Here is a 21,271-nt window from a genome sequence, read left to right as displayed (position 1 = left end):
GCGGTAGTCTGAGCCGAAGACGGCAAAAAACAATTTCAGAGATGGAAAAGTTAAGTCGCAATAGACCAATTGAGCTGTCTCCGAGAGTTTGCAGCGTATTTCTACAAGCCCTGAAGCCGGATTCACTGGTTTTTGCTCCTGCTGCTAACTGCTGCTTCTGCAATATTGGTGAACTGAAAAGCTAAACAGAATAAAGTACGTGAATGGGATGAAGCGCCGGGGCTGTGTGCAAAGAGGAGCTAACCCACTGCGAGAGACTGGCGTGGCGCGGCTCAACAGAAAGGACGCTCAACAGAGCAACAAGAGCGAGGGAGGGGGGAAAAGCAGGTAGGAGGGGAACACAGGAGTACACGGAAACCAACGGGAGCTAGAACGCAATATAACAGAAAAGGATTCAAAAGATGCTAACAAGAAAATAAAGTTAATAACACCAAAAAGATTGCAAACTAAACAAAAGTGTTTTTTTTTAATTCTAACGCAAAAAATCGAAGAAATTCTAACCACAATTCGCGGCAAAACCAACAAGCAAACGCGCTAACTAGTAGTCGCAAAGTGAAAGCATTGGGAAAGGTACGAAAGTGCGGCAGCGCTGGAATAGCTTAATAGTGCTTCAGTGGGGTTGGTGATATGTCATGTGATATGAATGTAGAATACGTGTTGGCAGCAAAATACCGAGGACAGCGCAGGAGAACAAAGGATAAGGAATGATCCATGTTACGGAATGAACTATGTAAATGCACTTTATTATAAATTAGTTAATTAGTTCGTAATATGATTATTTACATGTGAAGCATCTACAACTTTGCTTCCAATCCAGAGACCCGACGGCCTGCCGCTATGTCTTCAGCAGCCAGCCGGGCATAGTAAATACAATCGTTCACACTGACACCTAGATAGCTAGCTCCTACCAGAGCAAGTGCACCATCGAACGCAGAAAGAACAGCTTCATGAACTCGACCGAGAGTAGCAGTGTGACCAACAACATACTGAGGAATGCAGTTTTGCTGGAGCATTGCATGAACGACGACCGGTTGTTCTTGCACGCCTAGTTGACGCCTAATCAATTGCTTTGCCTTGTCAGCAGCTTCATCCGGTCCGCTAGGCATATTAACATCTCCGGGCTTCTTTCCTCCCCACCAGTGGCCGCCTAACATTACAGTCACTTTTGTACCGGCAGCATCGTTCTGTTGGCTAGGACCTAAACAGTCGTCCCCGCTTGCGACCGTATCCGAATCAAAAACAACTCCGAGAGCGCGGTCGGGGTTATCTGCGAGTGGTACTGTTTGGGGAAGCAGATATCCAAATCCTGTGACCGGAAGCAGATTCGGTTTATTGTAAAACAAGTTAACAACTCCTACCGAAACTGATGGAATTGATCCAAGTCCTTCAGCAAGCTCAACAGATTCTCGATCACCTCGAACAAGTTTTTCCAGTTTTCGTGCAGGTAATGCACTTATGACCTGATCGTAAATTTGCTCCGTACCATCGTCCAGAGTCAGTTTGACTTTTGTAATTTTCGATTCGCCTTGACTTTCCGAAATTGGTTCGATATGGCGAACGGATCGACCCTTCTGAATGTCCACATTGCTCTCAGACAATTGTTCGGTTAATCGGCTTACAAAACTTTCCATGCCATGTTTAAAAGAAATAACACTCGCTCCTTTCAGATTTTCCAACAATTCCTCATTTGTCCCTGTGATTTCTTCAGCGTTCCTGCGGTTTCTCTCGGCATATTCCTTTCTATACGCAGATACTTCTTCCATGCCAGCTTGCCGTCCCCGACCACGCCACAACGGGACGATGCTTCCTTCAGTTTTTTCACGTTTCCAGAGATATTCCAAGATACTTTTCACACTCAATTGATAAATATCGCCAGCATAAATTCCATGTATAACCCCGGATAATAGTCGATCAGTGATTCTAGGCCCAAATCGTCTAGTCATAAAACTGCCGATAGATTCGTCATCTTTCGCAATTGCTTCGCTAGATGGTCCCCGTAACCTAAAAGGCTCTCTAATGACTTCAGGCAGCATCCCTCGGAAGAGCGGCTGTGAAAAGTAAAACTTGAGGATTGAAGTCAACGAGTATGGAATCATGTTGATCCGGCCCTGATGGTATACATAGCGGTTTCGAGCAGCAGCAGAATCTTTGGCGATAACTATCAGTTCATCCTTCATGCCGAGTTTGTTTATCTATTTAAATAGAGTCAGATCTAGTTAGATCTACTTTGATAAAAACTGAATACTCACCAAATCAAACGCATTCAACGAACTAACTCGCTTACTGACTCGGAGAGTTCGCGGCCCATATTCAAACAACACCGAGTCTTTACCATCGCCATTCTGGCATTGCTCGGGCAATCTAAATCGTTCACTTTCAATAAATCCTCCCAAGCGATTTTTGGATTCAAATATTGTGATTTTAGTTTCTTTAGGGAGCAGTCGTGATACGTAATAAGCAGCAGATAATCCACTGATGCCACCACCTAGAATAGCGACGGAACTGGGCTTACGTGAAATTGCTCTAGCTGCTGTCATCTCGAATTTCAGCTAAGTGAATGAGATTCTAGAATTCGCGGCTGGTTTGTCTGGTAGCGAATACTGGAACTTCCGGTGTTATCTCGGGTAAGGCTCAACAGTTGCTCAACCTCCACCTAGGTTGTATTCGCTCCGCTATCAGGCTCAATTCTCGTAGCTCAAAATTGACAAACAAATTCACCCAATAAATGGATATAAGCTCTCAGTTGGCAACCTCAATAGCCATGCAAAAGGTCAAATTAGAAAAGAAAAAGGAAGATATTTATCAGTCAAAAAAAATTGTATCTATTCAGGTCTCGAACCACCGCTCTCTCTTACCATATCATGTTCCAATCGCTAATTTCGACATCCGCCACTGGACATGCGGCGAACTAGTGAGGGTCCGCCGTAATCATCTCATTTCTGGTTGGTTCGCCGGATGATAAATCTTACGTGGGAATTGGTATCGAACTGTATCCGACTGCTTCCAGACCAAAAAGTCAACCAGTGGAGAACTAATCTAATAATGTTAGTTTACTCCGGCTGATTTCAGTAAGCAATCATTGGAGTAAATAGAGTTCAATCTACTACATATAAGTCAAGAAGTAGTTATTTAATTAACTAACATAAACAAAAATGCATCGAATAACGCCGGACTTAGAAAATATATAATGCCTACTAATAAATCTGTCACAAACGATCTCTATTGACCCCTGTTGTTCGGATGGAGGTCGTGTTCGAACCCTTGGTTCATCCCACCATGTTGGAACCCTTCCTCACCATTTCCTGCACCTGTGTCATTACCACGCAGTGAATATATCCTACCACCAACATTATGACCGTTGTGGCCAGTAGTATGATAGGTAGAAAAAGAGCGCGTGGTACGATTTCTTTGCATCCGCAAATCCTGAGATCGATCTTTTGCTTCTAGCTTATCTGAGGGAAGCAAAACCGCTCTATCAAGCGTATAGGGGAGACCGCGATGACGGCCTCGTAGCATCATCGCAATAATGACGAGTTTCGAAATTGTCGTGAACTGCGCGGAAAACGACGTCGTCGTATTGGGATAGCCCAAGCTTAATCCAACCGTACCGTATGCAGATACAATCTCAAAAAAGCAGGAGAACACAGTGAAATCGTATCTATCTCTATCCTGGATCTTGCCCCCTTCAGCAATGCAAATGATAAATAATCCCAAAAATATATACCATAAATCGAACGACAGCTGACGTCGCAAGTGATTTGTCACAAAAGAGTTTTTCTTTTTTTTCTGCTCTTTTTTCTCTCGATGCCGTTGTTTGGCCTGCTGGTGAGCTGCCCGAATCGACATCGAACTCCGCCGTCGAGGGCCTGTCCCCGGCCGACGGCCATTCTTTTCGTCCACCACTGTCTCTCCTTGCCGCTGTGTTTGTGTTTGAGAACCCGCAAATGTGATTGCAAGCTGGTTATCGCCATGAATAACTGCCGAACCACTCGAGTACGCGGAATTTCTCGCGTCTCTTGCTGAATTATCCGACTGCCGACTTCCATTAGACTGAAACGGTCTTAGTCTAATATTATATGGACGATCTTCATTATCGCTTTCAGATTCGATTGCTCCTTCAGAATAATCGCTATCAGACTCTTCCTCATCATCCTCATCATCTGAATCGTGTGCTCGATAGATTCCTAGAGATTGTTCCTCATAGACATTTGTTCGACGAACGGAAATAGCGACTGGCATAACAGAGATATACATCATTACTAAATAACTAACTTGTACTGCCGGGTGCAATGTAGAAAGATCCACAACCGTCATACCAGCAGTTCGAGTCGAGAACGCTTGAAACAGGCCATCAAGAATTCGCTTACCTGCATCCCAACCATCAAGTTCTGACGATCGAAGATCGAGAACTATGAAAAAGATCAAATCTAGACCATTCAAAATAACCAATACTGCGGTCAGCCACCAAGTTGGACCAGATGGAAATAGCAAAGTAAAACAACGACGAGGATGCTCGAGCAGAAACTGAAGAGATTCTTTAGTCCGAGAGCCCTCAGGAAAAAACCATCGGAGAATCCAAATGATGAGTCGAAGCATACAAGGAAATCCAGTGTTCCCAATAACAATGAGAAATGACATTAAAAGTAAGGGAAATACAGCAGTGCTCATCTCATTCATAGATGTCGGAACTGTCGAGAAACCAAGATCCATAAATGCACTCATGGCCATGAAGCCACCCCACCAGGCAGGGCTTTGGTCATACTTTTCGACCACAGCTCGAAACCGATTGGTTTGTATAATCCAGGGAATAAGACTTATCGTTGCCAAAATCCAAAATCCAAAAAAATAGACTACCAACACAATCGACAAAGTCTTCAAAGCATGATACTCGACTCCACCTAGTTCAGCTCGCTGCTCATCTGTGAGACCAACGAAAGCGGAGTTACGGCCAATAGTAGGTGCATATGATAGATAATTTAAGGCCCCGTCCGATCTTCGCGACATGCTCGATTTTGCACCGGGGCTGCTATCTCTTTTGTTCCTACTAAGCGTACGTGAAATCATCCTTTCTACGCGTTCCATAGTTGCTGTCCTATTGAAAAAAAATTCTGAAATGTTTCTTCGTGGCTGAAAAGGTCTTCCACGATCACCTTCATGATCAGAAATCGGATTAATCATATGTCCAGGTCGAGGAGCATCAATTGTGATAGCGCGCTCTCTTATTTTATGGCCTGGAGTACCGACTGTTTCAGTCCGCTTTCCAATGTCGGTATGAAACAAATGTTGCGAATTTTTTAAACTTATTAGATCTCGACCAATAGCATGTGATCTTGTCGGCCGAAGGGGTGCGCTAGTTTCAAAATCTTCCGTGTCTGAGATCGCACCCTGGTCAACATTGTCACCTGGTAGCTCGAAACTACGTCTTCGACTAGTAATCTCACCTTCTAGTCGAGTGTCAATACCTAAGCTATCTCCTGACTGATCTGGGCCACGTTTATATCGCAATCCGTGGCCAACAACGGGCGATAACACAAATGCCACATCTCGACCATGTCGCCGAGCATCTCTTTCGGCTTGTTCCGCTTCAAGTTCTTGTTCACGAGGTGATTTGATTACAAGAGCCGGACCTGCTTCATCTCCTGCATCATCATCTTCATACTCTTGGTAATGAGGACGAGGATGTCGCGGCGATGGTAAATCACCGAACCGGATATCACGCGTAACAGCGCTGACTTCTGGAGTGGGATGTTGGCTAGTAGAGCTTGCTAGTGTCGTGTTTTCTGATATCTCTGCAGAAGTGGCATTACCAAAAATAACTGGTCCAGGCTCATCACTGGACGAAGACGATCGTTGTTTTGTTTGCTCTACGCTGGTCAGTAAAATATTAAATTAAGATAACTCCAAGTGCTCCAACTTACTTGATGTTGATGTACTACCTGAAGAATCGCCATTATCGTTTTCCGTAGCCATTTCAATAGAAATCTTGGGTATTCTAGGTCGCTTTTGAATCACCGCTATTTCATCATCTCCCTCAACATCATCTTGATCGCTAGATCCATCGCCATCATGATTAGGGGGAGCATTAGCCCGGTTCCTCATAGCCAAAGCAAACTGATACGATCTTTTAACCGATCCTAAAGATGAATTGTCACTACTGTTTCTCTGCTGGGCGTTCAGCAGAGCCTCATCAGCTTCTGCTCTAGATATAGAGTCTGGAGGTGGCCGACCACCAAATATTTTATGTCCAGGAAAGTTCTGCTCTGTCATTTTCGCCGAGTGCACAACAGTAATCGGTCGACCACCCACGCCCTGTTCAGCAAGATCAATGTTATCGTCTGTCACACCAAAAGACCGAGCTTTCCGTAGTCGGTGATCAATTCGAGATCGTTGAGCGATATCTTCGACTCTTGTTTCAAACCAATGAAGTCGAAGAAACACTAGTGAGGAATTGATAAAAATGGGATTTGTGACTGAAGGAATAATGTATAGCACTATCTGTTGCCAAAATGAAAGTGCAGTTAAATCAAGAGTATTGAGACCAGACTGTGTTGATGCCCCAGCAGCGAAAAACAAGGCGTCAATGTAAGCCATATTTCGTTGCGGATAGATCATGATAGATCCAATAATAATCCATGATGTGATATAAAGGACTTTTTTTTAACGAAGATCTGTTAGTATTCGGCCACTCATCATTCATAGGCAACTTACAATGAAACAAAATATATCGAGGCTTAAGTGCTGAGTAGAAGAACTCAATTAGTTCATGAGAGATTTCTCGCGCCGACATGATTGGTCTCGAGAAAGTCGGTCAGTTCTAAATCAATGATATGCTGTCAAAGCTCTCAGCTCAATACTGAGTCAAAATAAAGTAATTCGAAACCGCAACGCGGTGTGGCCTATCTATAAACTAGAAAACAGATTGAAACTGCATTGTGATCAATGTGATAATATCCAATATGCCTGCTTCAACAGAAGAGTGTCACGAACCGCGTCTCCAAACAGACTTTGATAGTAATCCTCTTGGTAGTTATTTCTATCCCAGCATCAATTCTCTTAAATTTCCCTGATACCGTTATAGAAAGAAAACGAGGACGAAATTGCGACATTTAAAATCGCCGATTAACGCGTCAAACACGGAACATGGCTTTGGTGCGGCGTGGTTCAAAATTGCTTTTTTGCCTTTTCTCCGCCGGAGCAAAGCTTGTCCCTCGATTTCTTTCTCGACATTTTTTTGGCTATTCAGTGTCTAAGACAGTGGACGACGTAGTTAACGAATTATTATATAACTGTCGAAATTAATTTACTCCAGTAATTGTGATTCAAATCAAAGCTGTTCGACTTATGATTATACGTGAAAGTAATGGTCTATCTGCATTATCTAGCTGAGCTTATTTACGGATTCTTCGGAGCCCTAGTGCAACCAGTCCCATGCTTCTCACAATGCATTGTTCAACATTGACTTATCTCATTTGCCAAAGAGAATCGGTGGCGAAATCGATCGCTCCCATCTGCTTGGAATAAACTCTCGCTCGTTTTCAAAATTTCTCGATTTCTGCCTGAATTTCTGTTGGGCAGTCATGAATTTCTTAGAAACAAGCAAGAATATATAAAGATTAGTTCGTCATAATTCTAGAAAAATTAGGCTATTATTTGAAACACAAAAGGTACATGGTAAAAATACTATCAAAAAAATGCAGACCCAACGGACTAGATTGCCGTTGCCCAGAATCGAACTGAGGTCTCTTCGGCCACAACGAAGTGTACTGACCACTATACTACAACGGCCTGCAATAAAAGACCCATTCTTATATTCAGTCGTAATCCTAAGTTTTCTCACTGATATATCTTCGACTTCTAATAGCAGATAGCTAGCTTGAGACAGTTTTATACTTTGGTGTGAACTTCTAGATTTTATTAGTGCATATATTTTGCGTCCTCTATTCTGTTGATAGTCTTATATTTCTAAATATTTTACCACTAAGTGTAGATCATTCTTGATTTAACACCTGAGAAATCAAATAAAGATTCCACTCAAATTAGGATAATGATTAACCAGAATGAAGGCAAATCCAAAAGTACTGGAGGAGAGATGATTCTATGAATTTGGGTCATTCCATGGGAGCGATTCACAACCAAACTCCAAAATACTTTCTAGAAGTCGTCTGAGATATGTAATTCCCAAATCCTAAATTGAATTTGTGTAATGGAGTCCACAGAATTCGAAGGAGTGACGAAAAATTAAATGCTACGTTCAAATAAATATTACATTCAGATCAAATATGACGTTATTTCTAGCAGCATCTGAAATATCTGTGGGTCCTAAGTGCGAAATGAGATATTCAATCTCTGAAGCTTGAATTATAACGAAGATGATACATGTACAGAAACTCTTAGAGTAAAATCAGATTGCATAAATTTAAGCGAAATTAACTAATTCATTGCTTAAAGGAAGTGCCATTCCTAGACAAGACTTATCATTAGCTTCGTACACACTGAGTTTGTGAATAATCGAGATAGAGTGGTCCGGAGTCGATAAAAAGTGAAAATAGAGCTTATTCAAATCGCCACGTCCTTTCGGGATGTAGAGCGAAGGAACCGTAAGAGTGATTTGCTGTTCATTCAAATGAGAGTACACTACATCGCTTTGAGATAATCGAGTCACAAATAGCGTTGTGGCCTCTTTGCTATTCATGACTCCCCCAGAAGTAATAACAATTCTAAATCCATCATAGTCATTCTCCAGACTCCCATTCACTAGAATGACCGAAGAAAACACGGCTCGTATAGCATAATGTTTATGAGAAGACAATGAAAACTTTGTATATCGACCAGTTGCCCAGTTTTTACCTTCTGTAATTGCAAACCCAGCTGGAGACTCGTCAATCCATTGAATGAGTGGTGAGCCAATTTCCTTTGATTCTGAATCGAGCCCATAAGTTTCCCATTTGCTAAAATCTTGCTCCAAAACGTTGGAATCTGGGGTACAAAAAAAACTAGCCATTGTCTTGCTCAACACAAAATCGAGGCCATCAAAAGATAATATAGACATCTCTGAGTGTTCCATAAGAATATCAGGCCCGCTGCAAGAAGTATCATTCGCTTCAGTTAAGCTTGCAACATAAACAGTGCTGTTCTGGTTCAATGGAGTCGTCGAAATCTGCACGATAGCATCATCAATATCTTGTTCGAAAGCACCAACATCGAAAGTTAGTGTAACGTGCTTTCGATTAAGCCCAGCTCGAATCCACTCTTCTTGAGAAATCGAGGCATCTACAAGAACGCTTGTAGAATCAGATCCTAACCGATAAATAGTGACTCCAAACGCAGTGAGATTAGAAATGACTGCGTCAGATCCGGAAGCGTTGTCCAGCTCGATATAGACTGAAGTCCGAAATTGACGTTTGATGTTTTTTGTCAACGTCATATTGCAGTACGCATAAATGGGATCTGTGTTATCTTCTACGTTTGTCTCGACCGATAAGACTCCGGCATATGAACCGTCAACAAAGAACTGATTACCAAAGTTGGTAACATCAAAATTATCAATATCTCCGTCATCATAATAATTTGTCGATAATATCCAATTATTCAGGTATGGATAGGGCAATTCGTTATGATCAGGCACGCAGAAGACATCTGAAGCCTTAGTATCTGATTGTAGAGAGAGATTGTAGGTATTTGTTCTCGCGGTCCATATTGCACTAAAATCATTTATCATTTCAGTGTGAATTTTGTTCTTATTTTTGTTCCTACTGACAACGACGCCAATTGCAGCTGCAATCGCAGCTAGGATAATCGTAATAACGACGCCCAAAATTAAGAAGAAATTTCGCCGAGCCAAACCACAGATCTTACTCTTGTCCGAAATAGCCTTGTCTACAACAGATTTTTGACTTGAAGCTGCAAGATTGAAAAATTTAGGGCGACTCAGTGATCTTTCACCAGTTCCTTTAATTGTATTGCTAATTAGCTGTGTAGATTCAAGCGTAGAGTCAACAGAAAATTGGACTGGAGAATATGCAAGACCAGAAGAATCTCTGCTTTCATCGACTAGAGATTTCTCTCGGTCCAGAGGTGCAGGAAGCTCATAATTCATATTTGGCGGATCGTCTAAAGCATATCCACTTTGTCTAATGTTCCTGGAATATGGAGTTAAACCTTCGACCTAGTAAACATTGATTAGATATACGTGAGATTACCAGAAAGACCAGCTCTACCGCAATTGCCTGCGCATACCTGGTGATTATCCAGTCGATCATAATGGATTGAGCCTGACATTGCAGTTATTCCAATCGCCACGCATAAACACAATTTTCGAAGATCTAAAATCCATCTTGCACATTCATATACCGCCTGCTTCAGTTCCTGACTGATTAAGTCTCACATCTGATTGACCAAGCGGCTGAGATGGTCTCCTTTGAACCTATTGTTCTTTAAGTACATTAGCTTGCCAGCCACACGAATAAAAGAGCTTGTTATTTAGTCCCTGTATCTTCCAGATGACATAGCTTACTGCATAAAGAGCTTGCTGGATAACGTAGCACGAAGAGAGTATGGACGGCAGAAGACTACTGAAAGCTGAAATTAACCTGGATTGTACGAGAATTTGATCCTCGGGCTTACGGCTGCAGTCAGGAGTGGTCGACAAAACAGATCAACATTTTTATCGTAGTTATTGAAGCTTGCGAAATTGCCTAGTATTTTATTTTGCAATCGACTACATTTGGTACGGTTATAACATCACTTTTCTATATATTATGATTCTAATTTAAGAGGACTGGTACGCGGCTGGACGAACTGAATTCGGCAGAATATCATTTAAACCCTAACTAAAATTTTAATTGACTCCTTTATAGTTTTCTTCGAATATTATATCCGTTCCACTAGTCAGTTACAGTTGAGACCAGTTTTAGGTTAGAACTATACATTCATCTTGCTCATTAATACCTGTTAATGATGTAAGATGGACTCTAACGTAAAGCCCATACGTTCAGTTTATGTAGAACAGGCTGGAGAAGGGGGCAACACTGAACTCAGCCGAACTACTTACGCGATTGAGCAAGAGACTTCAAATCCACTAGCGCCTCTAAAACCGAGATCTGAAAGCACGGTAGGTCTATTTTACTGTCCTCTCAATCTGACACTAATATCTTAGTGTACAACACTGAATAGCGTTCATGCCTTCTCGAATGCGCTAATCGATATCGCCTCGCTGATCTATGTAGTGGACACTAACTTTGCTATTGACAATTTAAAATTGATTCAAGATCTCGTCGGCTACTCGCAGCAGTTTTATAACTGTGTCGTGTTTCCCTTGGCTGTGATCGAAGAGCTTGACGGGTTGAAGTCCAGAAACCGCAGTAATATCACTGGTCGGTCATCAGATGGAGTAGCTATTGCCGCTCAAATAGCTAATACTTGGCTATTTCAAGCATTTGCGAGAAGTGATCCTGGAATTCGCGGCCAGCGAGAAGACGAGATTTTGGCGAAAGGACTAAAAAATGATAATGCAATCCTTGACTGTTGCCGGTTTTTTCTCGAAGTGCGACACAAACCTGTCATTCTGTTATCGAACGATAAGAATTTATGTGTCAAAGCATTGATATACAGTGAGCGCCTAATTTTCTATCTAATATTTGGGTAATACTAATAGATGCAAGATATTCGGACAGTAACATACGTGGAAGGATTGACAGCTGAAATGATTTTAGCCAGATCATTAGATTTGGATGACTTGGGAGCCGAGTCTCAGAAATTATTTGAAGAAAAGCAATATCCCAGGCTGTCTTCAATTGACCGGAATGAGATTACTAGATTGATATATACACCCGGTCTGGTACAAGCTAGAAAAGAATCGGCAATGAGAAATCGCCGCCACATGAAATCGAGACAGTCGGCAGCGCTTGAACCTAAACTAGGATCCACAAATGTTATACAAAAGGGTAGGTATACTTTTCCGGATCCTAACATCAAGATTGCAGATCTGCAAGAATCGAGCAACACATACCGAGAAACTGGCGGAATAGGAGGTAAATTGCTACCACGAACAGTTACGCGTGGGCAGTATCGGAAGAGAGGGATTGGATTGGCTTCGTCCAAATACGCGCAATAATAGTCAGTGACATCGAATACGGATTAAGGAGTTTTTATGAGTTAGGGTATGGATTTGGATGCATTTTTCATGGACTTTCTTTGCATTACCGAGTAATAAACTGGTTGTCTCTAATATCATATTTGAACACAATTGCATTACATTCAGTGGACTAATGAAGCAGCGCTTGCACTCTTTACTTTATTAGTCTTTCTGGATGAGCAATGATTTTTAGGATTATTGTTCATTTGTATATGCTATATCAACCGTGATCATAGTACGTTTTTTCTCTGTGGACTGAGATATATTTGATTATATGTTGCAGTTCACAATAACTGATAAAACGCCTCCAGAGACCTCGGACATTTTAATATTTTAACAGTTTTCAGAATCTGCGACGAACAGGTTTTCTAGATGGAGAAGAAGAAGCTGTTGTCTGATTTTGAGAAGACGTCAGATGTGCGATTTTCTCGTGGCGTTCCGCTACGAGTCTCTCTAATTCCGAAGTTGGGCCGAACGAAGGTGAATGTTCACTGTTTGGACTTAGTGAGAACTTAGTTTGATTAGTCGCTGAATCATTTAAATCTGGTGGAGAAGAGAGGAGTAGTTCCTGAGTTGTATCTTTGCTTGGCGGTCTGGAACTGCTTCCTATGACACCTCTTAATTTTCGACGCCTGCTTGATTTCAAAGGTGTAGGTGAAGATTTCCTTTTTTTGGATTTGAAAGTAATAGTTGTATCTGCCCCCTCAAGCATGCTCGAATCTGAATACAAATCCGACGGATCGTCGGGTAACTGATAATCTGCCAAATTTTGAAAATCGAGATCGATTTTACCAGAGCCAGAATAACCCCAATATCCAAGGACCTGATCAAAAATATTCGGAAAAAAATTATCGAATGATGAGGACGATCTATGGTTTTCAAACCAATCATGCTTCCATTCTTGTTCATCAAATGGGCTCGCAGAGGCGATGAAGCGTCGCGGTCTATATTTCAGATTTGTGTGCTCATTGAGTTCTCTTTGTACAGCGGAAACGTGGAAGTCTTTTTCTTTGATAATCGAAATGAGATCATGTTGTTGGACGTAAAGTGCTGAAAACCATTTTTTGTTAATCATTGAGAAACGATGGAACGGTGATCTAAGAAATACCATCAATAATTCCAAGTAAATTGATTTGAATGCTCCGAGTGAATGATGATACAGCCGGACTTAAGCGGAATATCCAGTTCAGAGTAAGTGATTCCGAAATCTGTGAAAATTTAATTGCAAGCTGCTCAATATTAGACGGGACTATGAACCTATTTCGGCACATACGGTGTGGCCTTCTGAAGTGATGGATATATCAGTATGAGCAAGTAGATCTTCAGCGTTGAAGAATTTATCCAGTCGGACCAAAAACTGTTCTAAATTTCCCGGCTGGAGAAGATCAATTGAAAACCTGTCATTCTTTTCTAATTAGTCGCCTTGTCATATATCCGATTTATCTCCACGACGGCTGCTCGAAGTGAAATAAATGCAAGGGATTTATACACACTTTTGCTCTGGATATTAACTCGCTTGTAGATACACAATCGACCCAAGATCGCGAGAGATCGGTGACTGAAAGTTGATAACTTGAGAAATCAGTCTGGAATCTCTGAAGGAAGATGGTCGTTTTTGAAGTTCGAAGCGCTCTCCATGGTAAGCTGTCAATAGCCATTTAGCTGATGTTTTTGAGTGAAGGTAAATATCGTTCTTACACTCCCAGTATGTGTAAGTGGGAGCTAGGAGCTGTGATGCTACTGTACTTACAGCCATAATATAATATTATCTTTTTTTCAAGGCATTATAATTATTGTTATATTAGAAATAGTCATAAATGTCCGAAAGCAAGTCGTTGGTAGTGGTACGTAGCGGCTCTCGTTATGTTTCCGATCTATCGATTGGATTACATCCGCTTGCAATTCTCAACATCTCGGACTACTACACGCGGATGCATTTGAGCAAGCAAAGCAGTAAGGGCATAATGCATTAATTCACTAGCAGAGTTGCTCATTAACTATTTTCAGTATACGGAGGGCTAATTGGAAAACAAACTGGTCGAGAAATATCAATCGAGCAATCATTTGAATTCCGAAGTGCCGTAAATGGAGAACTGGACGGCTTTTTGATTATGCGCAAACTGGAACAATTTAAGTCTTGCTTTGAAGATCTGGATTTCATAGGTTGGTTTTATATTCCTGCTATCTCTCCGTATGAACCATCTACGGATATTCTACAAATTCATGAGTTCTTATCGCGATTTCACAACGATACTCCACCGCTATTACTAGTCATGGACCCAGCAAAAGCTACCTCTGATCTGCCAATCATAATATATGAGACTTTGTTCACCGAAGACGGATCTTGTCAATTTGCGGAAGTCCCGCATCGGATTGAAAGCGATGAAGCAGAGCATATCGGTGTGCTCTATGTTGCCAAAAAAGACCAAGTTATACAGACAGCAGATATCAAACCAACTACCGATCCTAGCGCTGATAACTCTCTCAAAAACGGCGAGGGTTCTTCTGTCACTACTAGTGGAAATTCTAGTAAGGCCAAGACTACAGCCATTTCCGGTAATCTGGCAACGATGAACAAATCTGAAGAAATCATTTCTCAGTTGAGCAGTCAATCCAGTGCCATCAATATGCTTTATTCGCGGATCGAAATTGTCCAGGAATATTTGACAGCCGTGTTGCAGATACCTCAGGAACAGCTTACCAGCGACGATTTCGAGATTCTACGTCAAATGGACGCTCTTGTTGGACGATTGGGAACCGAAGATTTAGCTACGATCGCCCAAGGACATGAGTTTGATGGCCTGCTTGCATCTATGTTAGGCGTAATCACAAAAGGAGTCAAGTATGGTCTAGATCTGAATATGAAAAGACAGATCATGGAGCTCCCGATAAATTCTCGATTAGGAAAGACGGCTAAATCAAATTGAATGCTATTGCAGGTTTTCTACAAGATCCACAGTAACTGGAAGCGGAGCCTCTGCTGCCACTACCTCCTTTTCCAAACGTAACGCAATATGCTTAGCTTGCCTTAGCAATAGCAATAAATGTCCCATATCCTCAGAATCAACGTCAAACACTTGCCACCATGGCCTGTTTTCAAGCACTACTACATCATGCTCTCGGGCTGCAATCCAAAGACAGGTGACCGCAATAGTGATAGGCTGATGAAGAATGCAAATCTGAGAACGTAGCGAATCATTTATATAACCCCATGCCGTTTTGAGAATCAGAGAATGGCATGGTAATTGAATATAGTCTAGATATGTGCATAATATGTTGAACGGTAAAACTACTTTTGTGTCAAAGCCGAGAGTTGCAAGAACTGCCGTCTCTGTCGAGACTATCCTATTGAATCTCAGCCCAATTGTTGCGTCGAATTCAGGTGGAAATGTATATTGGTCGTAGATGTCCAGAATCGATTTCTCGACCGCAATAGATATATTTCGAAGATCAACTACCTGTTCTTGAGCCTTACTTGAAATTAGAATGCATGCAAGAGCAGTCTCTTTAATATCCAATTCCAGAAAGCCACGTAATAAATGGAATCTATGAAATAACACAGCAGCAGTAGCTGGTATTGAGATATGGAGTTGAAGCTTAAGACTGGCAGTGTAGATCAATTGCGCACCAACATAATGGAGATAGTCTAGTTGTTCGGCGGTGAGACCCTGAGAATATGATTCAACAATTTGTCTAGGAGTAGCTAAAGCGTTGCAAAGAGGTTTGAGGATTTGTAATTCGGTCATAGAATTTATGCATTTATAGGCAAAGTAGTGATATCAAGTAGAATGTAGAATGCAAACCGGGTTAATTGGGACATTCATGTCATCTGTCTGTAGCTTAACAACTCTTCCACACTTATATTTGCTGAAATACTATTATTAAAATTCAATATAATATGAATATATTACAATGATAGAAACAACATTTCCTCTACCAGGTTCGAATAAAGAATTTCAGGATTGTCTGCCCTGCCGTCTCATGTCTGTCGGAATGTTTTCCGGTCTCGGATACTATTTTCTCCGCAATCCACGGCTACGTGATCCGACAAGTGATTTCTACAAGGACGTGAAACCAAGTCAATTACGGTTCACATTCTACGCAGTGCGGGCTTTTGGAATTGGATTTCTTGGATTGGCCGTTCTTAGGGCCGGTGATGGATATCTGTGGAGAGTTGAACAGCCAACCAAGACAACCTTACGAAATTCAGAACACTAATTTCAAGTTTCAATGAATTTTAATTTTATTTGTATATATGCATCAGTCAATCAATATTTTTGATCCGGAATCCACGTTGTAAAACTCGACATCGCGTAAACTGTCATTCATCTCGACTTTCGATCCGTCATCGACATATAACTTCACTTTAGTAACCGGTATTTTATACCATTTACTCACAAGCAGACAAACTCGTTGAACAGTTAATCCTCTAGGAAGACTTCTTATCCGCTTCTGTCCTCTGTAAACAAATGTCAATTCTAAAACTGTTGATTTCGTGCGCTGCGGTGTGAAATCCGGCTCGCCATAAATCGCACATAATTGTTTCCAGCGTAGACTAGACCGATTAAAATCGGGAACATTGCCCTGCACAACCTTGGCCATAAAATATAGTTCTGCGTTCGTCCGTTCTTGATCGGAGACCTTCATATTATTTACTAATTGAACCTTTGCCCATCTCGCGATGATTGATATCTTGATATCTGAATCGGCCATATCGCTAAAAACCGGGTTCCATTGTAGTTTCAAATTATTGACATCCGGAAAAATGGCTGCTAGTCTATCGAGTGATTTCCACGTTCTGATTTGATTGTGTCTTAGATCAAGAGATTCTAGAGGTGTGGACAGTGTATAATCGTCTAGTACTTCTGTGATGTGATTTGAACTTAAATTCAGCGATGTGAATTGCAAACTGGAATCCGACTTTACCCTAAATTTTGGAATAGTAGCAAAGCAGTTGCTAGATAGATCTAAAACTTCTAAACCATCCCATGCTGATTCAAATTTGAGGCTACTAAACTCATATCTGTTTCCAGCCAATCCGAGCTCCTTTACCGCGGGGAACAATTTAGGAAACCGACACAGAGTCTCAACTGGCACCAAAGTATCTGCTAAAGAAACCACATGCAACGAGGTAAAGGCGGACAAAAGTCCAACTTCTAACTCCCACGAACAAAGCCGATTTTTGTTCAACCGCAATATTCTCAAATTCGGTAACTGGACCACAATCTTCGCAATCTCTGATATTGAATCAAACACGTTATCAGACAAATCTAGATCGACGATTGCGGGACAAATCTCAGAAAGATTATCCGAAGAGTATGCCAAGCATCGATCGTTCAATGCAACAATCCTCAGTTTATCTAACTGCGCCTGCATTCGTCTAAACTTGTCAAAGCCAACTCGCTCAGCTATCTTATTACCAAATTTGATATCGGTTTCTTCATCGACATCTAGTTTTTCGGGCGCGTACTTCTCGTGCAAAACATCTGAAAAATTGTTTTTTGAATCAAATTTTCTACCACTCTTGATAAAGCTCCCACTGTTAGGAATACGAACCTGGAAATATTCAGTCCCCTCAAAACTTCCACTGTGCTTTCCACGTGTCGGATCGTCCCACTCAACACCAAGTACTTCTACGCCAGGCCAGATCGGCAGCTGGCCCCGATATCGCACCGTGCCTCGACTAGAGTGTATTGATATTCGATATGGAATGTCCATTAATGACCAAGTTTGTCTTGTCATCTCAAACCAGGTTTCCAGCGTTTAGACGCGTCCAGTCACAAACCCGAACCTCACTAAAGATATCGACGCGCCTCACGATTTATTATTTTATTTCCTATTCAGGACTTAATTACAACAGATCTACTATATCTTGATAGTACAGCTAATACAATCAACATAATCAATGCTATTAACGTAATATACACATAAATAAAAATGCTCATTATCTGGATTCTCTCGTGCCATATGCAATTCCTCTTCTTTCACTCCCTTAACCAAAAACAACACGCAAAAAATTAAAACCTGTAACCTGTTCAAGCAATAAAACTAATGCAACCGCAACCAAATGCTGCCATAGGCAAATGACAACGAATGAAGCAAATGCGTTTCCAATATCCTCTGAAAATAAAACAAAATGAGCATAAGATGCAAATGAAAGTGAAGTGATAAAAAATTCTCAAAGCAAAACAATTAGATTAATGTACTTTTTGCCCACATCTCCGTGTCGACATTAGAACTCTTAGCACGAACCACAAACGGATCGGACTGAGTATGAGTTAGTCCTGATACTAATAACATAAATTTTGTTCATTGCACTCACCTGTAAATCTTGCGGTGTCGGCCGCAGCTCAACGTCCTTGATCAAGCATCGATCAATACAATCCCGCAATTCATCGGAAAAGGTTGAACATTTGGGTAAGGCAGGAGCCGGTTCATTAACAATCTGCTGCAATAAATCTAAAATACTCAAGGGACTTCCATTAGGGCCGGCGAAGGGAAATCTTCCAATCGCAAGTTCGAGTAGCATAAGCCCAAGAGACCATACGTCACTTTGAACAGAGTAGGCCGCTCCTTGAATCCGTTCAGGAGACATGTAGGTCGAAGTCCCTACAAAAGTATCCGCTATTGAGTTTATGAGCTCTCCAGAAACACCAAAATCACATAGTTTGATTTGACCACGTGAGTTCACCAAAACATTTGATGGCTTTACGTCTCGATGAATTATTTTGTTCAAGTTATAAAGATATGTTAGACCTTCCACGACTGATTCCATTATTTTTCCTAAGATATCTTCTTGAAGAGGCCCCATTTTCGCTATAATTCGATCAAGCGACTTGCAGTCCATATACTCCATGCACATGACGACATCACCTTCATTGACAAATGCTCCATAATATGATACAATATACTGACTATGGCATTCATGCATAATGTGCAGTTCCCGAACAATTTGCTTCCGTACAGCAGGCTTGGCTTCAATATGAATCATTTTCTTTGCCATTACGGTCTTGGTAGGCAGGTGGAGAACCTTAGAAACGGTGCCTCCATTTCCAGCTCCGATTTCCGAAATCGTCTGAAAGTCCTCCATTCTCAAGTCAAGTTGGAATTCAACACCGATTTCCAAGGTGCCGAGCTGCTTGACAAGCGAATCATGGTAAGCGAGCTCCGCCGAACCGCCCGGAACCTGGGCGTCCTCCAGGGAAGGAAGAACAGACTTGCTGTGACCTGTCAATGCGTCCCAGGCCATATGACCATCCTCGGCAACAGGAACCATAGACGCACGTTGAGCAGGGCCTGCAGATAAATGGAGCTGCTTGAAGTTACGCCTTTTCAGTGTTTTAGGCATTTTGAGAGCATGGGTTGAGGATGGAGAAGTGGCCGATGAAGACGGTGAGGCCGAGCCAGAACAAACATTAGAAAGACCTTGAGAAGAGGTCGTTGGTGCAGTACAGATATTTGAAAATGGCTGAATTATTGCTGGCGTAGATTGCTCGAAGGAGTGGGCAGCCGTCGTGGAAGGTGGCAAAGAAGATATTGATGCAGCGGTAGGAGGAAGGACCGGAGGGTTTGCGGGCTGAACGATCGAAGACACGCGTCTGCTGCGAGCGAATGGAGAAGCATGCTGATTGGGTTGCTGCAGCGGAGGATTTTGATATGACATTGTAGCTGCTTGCTGCGGTGAAATATCAGAAAAAGAAGGCTGAGAGACTATGGAAGATGCAGATAAATCGGCCGTGGTAGCAGTGGACGCGTAAGCTGAAGAGGGCGGTGGATTCATTCCGGAACGAAATTAGGGATGATTTGCACGATCTGGCAGTCAAGATCGAAGCTGGTAGTGCGAGGTCTGATCTATAAAGAATTTTTCCTCGAATATCAGCCCAGCCCAGCCACGAGAATCGCTAGCGAGAGAGGATAGCGGAGCGAGGGCAAAAAAAACACAAACGACCCGTTCGCAACACGCACGGAAGGCTCCTCTGAAAGAGAAAAATCAGGAAAACCCGAGGTGAACGGCGGCGCGCGGCAGACAGCGCGGCGCGAAGGTAATGTAGACAGGATTAGCTAGCGAGCAGACGGGCAAAAAAGCCTCCAATACTTAGCGCAGACAAGATTACTAAAAGTCTGGCGAAGAAATAGAGATTAAATGCGCAGTAAGAAAATAATCTGGGAGCAAAAGAGGAGGTAAACAGTTCTGAAAGGGCAAAGGCGAGAGGAGGCGAACGTTGCTAGATCAGGCAAAGAAGCGTATAATCTGAGCGTGTCCGTCTGTCTAACCGCACCTGTGGTAGCAAGACCGGACCCAGCGCTAGTAGTGAGAATAGAAATCCCCGATTACTACTCCACGCAACAGAGGTACTGATAGCAGTGCAGCAGTGAACTGGTGGTTCTGAATAAAATAAAACAAGCGAAAAGAGAGAATATTGGCAATGTACGGCCCTCCAAGCTACAGATCAAGAGAGCAAGGCATGGAAACATTGGCGGGTTTCGGCGCTCTATATACAATTGCGCTACTGCTGCCGCTGTCTGCTCGCTGCTCTCGCTTATGTGTTGTTCTCTAGTACTACCCAAAATTCGGGATATTATTAGCATATGGAGCTACCGGGCCTGTTGCTGTGTCTTTCGTTGTCAGTGATAGCTCCCTGTATTGCTTGCCCTGCAGATGGACCAGTATCGCCATCAGCCAGAGATGGAAGGACTCACTTCTACGGCGCGGACCGTGCGAATGCTGGCAGACAGCGGGGTTTTCGGTACAGTTCATGCAACAGGATTAACTTGACGATGACTCGCTAAGAACACCGGACTGGTAAAAGTAAAACAGATAAATCGGAAATGAAGTGTTTAACAGAGTCCAGCTTCTACAGCAGTTTCTATCTCATGGAAATAGAACTTCGGAAACACTTCGCCATCTATTGCTCCAAAATCTGGGCAGTCGCTATTTTAAGATCGCCTGGAAGGGAGAAACACACCAGCTACGGCCCAAACTCTATTTAGGATGTGCAAAATCTGAGCGCTTAGTACAAATACCTTGTCTAAAGACAGCAAGTTCGGGACAGGAAATACTTTGTCGACGCTGATTAGCGGTAGGTTATGGAACTAAGAAAGCCTCACCACATCGATGAATTGTAGCAAAAGTCCCTT

At 42.2% G+C, this 21,271-nt stretch overlaps 10 protein-coding genes and 1 non-coding gene across 11 annotated transcripts; 3 read left to right on the top strand and 8 right to left on the bottom strand.

The window, feature by feature from the left end:
• Positions 1 to 694: 694 nt before the first annotated feature.
• V1516DRAFT_307417 (uncharacterized protein) lies at positions 695 to 3,000 on the bottom strand. The gene is made up of 2 exons (XM_066918882.1): positions 2,250 to 3,000; positions 695 to 2,192 (listed from the first exon to the last, which is right to left on the bottom strand). Exons 1-2 carry the CDS (start codon positions 2,535 to 2,537, stop codon positions 795 to 797), a joined length of 1,686 nt encoding a protein of 561 aa, XP_066778470.1. The 5' UTR covers positions 2,538 to 3,000; the 3' UTR covers positions 695 to 794.
• Positions 3,001 to 3,219: 219 nt separating this feature from the next.
• V1516DRAFT_622139 (cation transport protein-domain-containing protein) lies at positions 3,220 to 6,787 on the bottom strand (the record flags this gene model as incomplete). The annotated part of the gene is made up of 6 exons (XM_066919566.1): positions 3,220 to 3,902; positions 4,083 to 5,243; positions 5,301 to 5,402; positions 5,463 to 5,862; positions 6,037 to 6,650; positions 6,709 to 6,787. 6 exons carry the CDS (start codon positions 6,785 to 6,787, stop codon positions 3,220 to 3,222), a joined length of 3,039 nt encoding a protein of 1,012 aa, XP_066778469.1.
• Positions 6,788 to 7,713: 926 nt separating this feature from the next.
• On the bottom strand, positions 7,714 to 7,785 carry V1516DRAFT_t29. Its single transcript has one exon. It is a non-coding gene; the product is annotated as a tRNA-His (tRNA).
• Positions 7,786 to 8,416: 631 nt separating this feature from the next.
• On the bottom strand, positions 8,417 to 10,278 carry V1516DRAFT_663941 (uncharacterized protein; the record flags this gene model as incomplete). The annotated part of the gene is made up of 2 exons (XM_066920552.1): positions 8,417 to 10,165; positions 10,237 to 10,278. 2 exons carry the CDS (start codon positions 10,276 to 10,278, stop codon positions 8,417 to 8,419), a joined length of 1,791 nt encoding a protein of 596 aa, XP_066778468.1.
• Positions 10,279 to 10,963: 685 nt separating this feature from the next.
• V1516DRAFT_663940 (PIN domain-containing protein) lies at positions 10,964 to 12,112 on the top strand (the record flags this gene model as incomplete). Its single annotated transcript, XM_066920551.1, has 3 exons — positions 10,964 to 11,110; positions 11,156 to 11,609; positions 11,661 to 12,112. The coding sequence occupies 3 exons, from the start codon at positions 10,964 to 10,966 to the stop codon at positions 12,110 to 12,112; spliced, it is 1,053 nt and encodes a 350-aa protein (XP_066778467.1).
• Positions 12,113 to 12,190: 78 nt separating this feature from the next.
• V1516DRAFT_674086 (uncharacterized protein) lies at positions 12,191 to 13,830 on the bottom strand. The gene is made up of 4 exons (XM_066922033.1): positions 13,627 to 13,830; positions 13,407 to 13,538; positions 13,242 to 13,362; positions 12,191 to 13,183 (listed from the first exon to the last, which is right to left on the bottom strand). Exons 1-4 carry the CDS (start codon positions 13,789 to 13,791, stop codon positions 12,477 to 12,479), a joined length of 1,125 nt encoding a protein of 374 aa, XP_066778466.1. The 5' UTR covers positions 13,792 to 13,830; the 3' UTR covers positions 12,191 to 12,476.
• Positions 13,831 to 13,888: 58 nt separating this feature from the next.
• V1516DRAFT_674083 (uncharacterized protein) lies at positions 13,889 to 15,488 on the top strand. The gene is made up of 2 exons (XM_066922032.1): positions 13,889 to 14,086; positions 14,141 to 15,488. The coding sequence occupies exons 1-2, from the start codon at positions 13,951 to 13,953 to the stop codon at positions 15,058 to 15,060; spliced, it is 1,056 nt and encodes a 351-aa protein (XP_066778465.1). The 5' UTR covers positions 13,889 to 13,950; the 3' UTR covers positions 15,061 to 15,488.
• On the bottom strand, positions 15,034 to 15,909 carry V1516DRAFT_674082 (cyclin-like protein). The gene has a single exon (XM_066922031.1). The coding sequence runs from the start codon at positions 15,877 to 15,879 to the stop codon at positions 15,064 to 15,066; it is 816 nt and encodes a 271-aa protein (XP_066778464.1). The 5' UTR covers positions 15,880 to 15,909; the 3' UTR covers positions 15,034 to 15,063.
• A 99-nt stretch (positions 15,910 to 16,008) lies between these two features.
• Positions 16,009 to 16,421, top strand: V1516DRAFT_674081 (uncharacterized protein). Its single transcript, XM_066922030.1, has one exon. The coding sequence runs from the start codon at positions 16,046 to 16,048 to the stop codon at positions 16,349 to 16,351; it is 306 nt and encodes a 101-aa protein (XP_066778463.1). The 5' UTR covers positions 16,009 to 16,045; the 3' UTR covers positions 16,352 to 16,421.
• Positions 16,362 to 17,868, bottom strand: V1516DRAFT_674080 (uncharacterized protein). The gene has a single exon (XM_066922029.1). The coding sequence runs from the start codon at positions 17,849 to 17,851 to the stop codon at positions 16,394 to 16,396; it is 1,458 nt and encodes a 485-aa protein (XP_066778462.1). The 5' UTR covers positions 17,852 to 17,868; the 3' UTR covers positions 16,362 to 16,393.
• Positions 17,869 to 18,325: 457 nt separating this feature from the next.
• Positions 18,326 to 19,382, bottom strand: V1516DRAFT_622117 (kinase-like domain-containing protein; the record flags this gene model as incomplete). The annotated part of the gene is made up of 2 exons (XM_066919563.1): positions 18,326 to 18,400; positions 18,456 to 19,382. The coding sequence occupies 2 exons, from the start codon at positions 19,380 to 19,382 to the stop codon at positions 18,326 to 18,328; spliced, it is 1,002 nt and encodes a 333-aa protein (XP_066778461.1).
• Positions 19,383 to 21,271: the final 1,889 nt, after the last annotated feature.

This window comes from Lipomyces oligophaga (assembly GCF_038497815.1).
Source record: "Lipomyces oligophaga strain CBS 7107 unplaced genomic scaffold V1516scaffold_3, whole genome shotgun sequence".
Taxonomy (NCBI): Eukaryota; Fungi; Ascomycota; class Lipomycetes; order Lipomycetales; family Lipomycetaceae; genus Lipomyces; species [Lipomyces] oligophaga.
Note: the sequence above shows the minus strand (reverse complement) of the source record. Positions and strands in the feature narration are given on the sequence as shown.

Excerpts from the sequence above, each read along its gene's own strand:
- V1516DRAFT_674086 (XM_066922033.1), bottom strand. The coding sequence starts at position 13,791 with ATGGCTATTGACAGCTTACCATGGAGAGCGCTTCGAACTTCAAAAACG. Across the intron at positions 13,363-13,406 it reads TCACTTCAGAAGGCCACACC|CTTGCAATTAAATTTTCACA; the intron begins GTATGTGCCGAA and ends AATATTGAGCAG. Across the intron at positions 13,184-13,241 it reads TTTACTTGGAATTATTGATG|CACTTTACGTCCAACAACAT; the intron begins GTATTTCTTAGA and ends AATGGTTTTCAG.
- V1516DRAFT_674082 (XM_066922031.1), bottom strand. The coding sequence starts at position 15,879 with ATGACCGAATTACAAATCCTCAAACCTCTTTGCAACGCTTTAGCTACT.
- V1516DRAFT_674081 (XM_066922030.1), top strand. The coding sequence starts at position 16,046 with ATGATAGAAACAACATTTCCTCTACCAGGTTCGAATAAAGAATTTCAG.
- V1516DRAFT_307417 (XM_066918882.1), bottom strand. The coding sequence starts at position 2,537 with ATGACAGCAGCTAGAGCAATTTCACGTAAGCCCAGTTCCGTCGCTATT. Across the intron at positions 2,193-2,249 it reads CGTTGAATGCGTTTGATTTG|ATAAACAAACTCGGCATGAA; the intron begins GTGAGTATTCAG and ends CTATTTAAATAG.
- V1516DRAFT_674080 (XM_066922029.1), bottom strand. The coding sequence starts at position 17,851 with ATGGACATTCCATATCGAATATCAATACACTCTAGTCGAGGCACGGTG.
- V1516DRAFT_674083 (XM_066922032.1), top strand. The coding sequence starts at position 13,951 with ATGTCCGAAAGCAAGTCGTTGGTAGTGGTACGTAGCGGCTCTCGTTAT. Across the intron at positions 14,087-14,140 it reads GCATTTGAGCAAGCAAAGCA|TATACGGAGGGCTAATTGGA; the intron begins GTAAGGGCATAA and ends AACTATTTTCAG.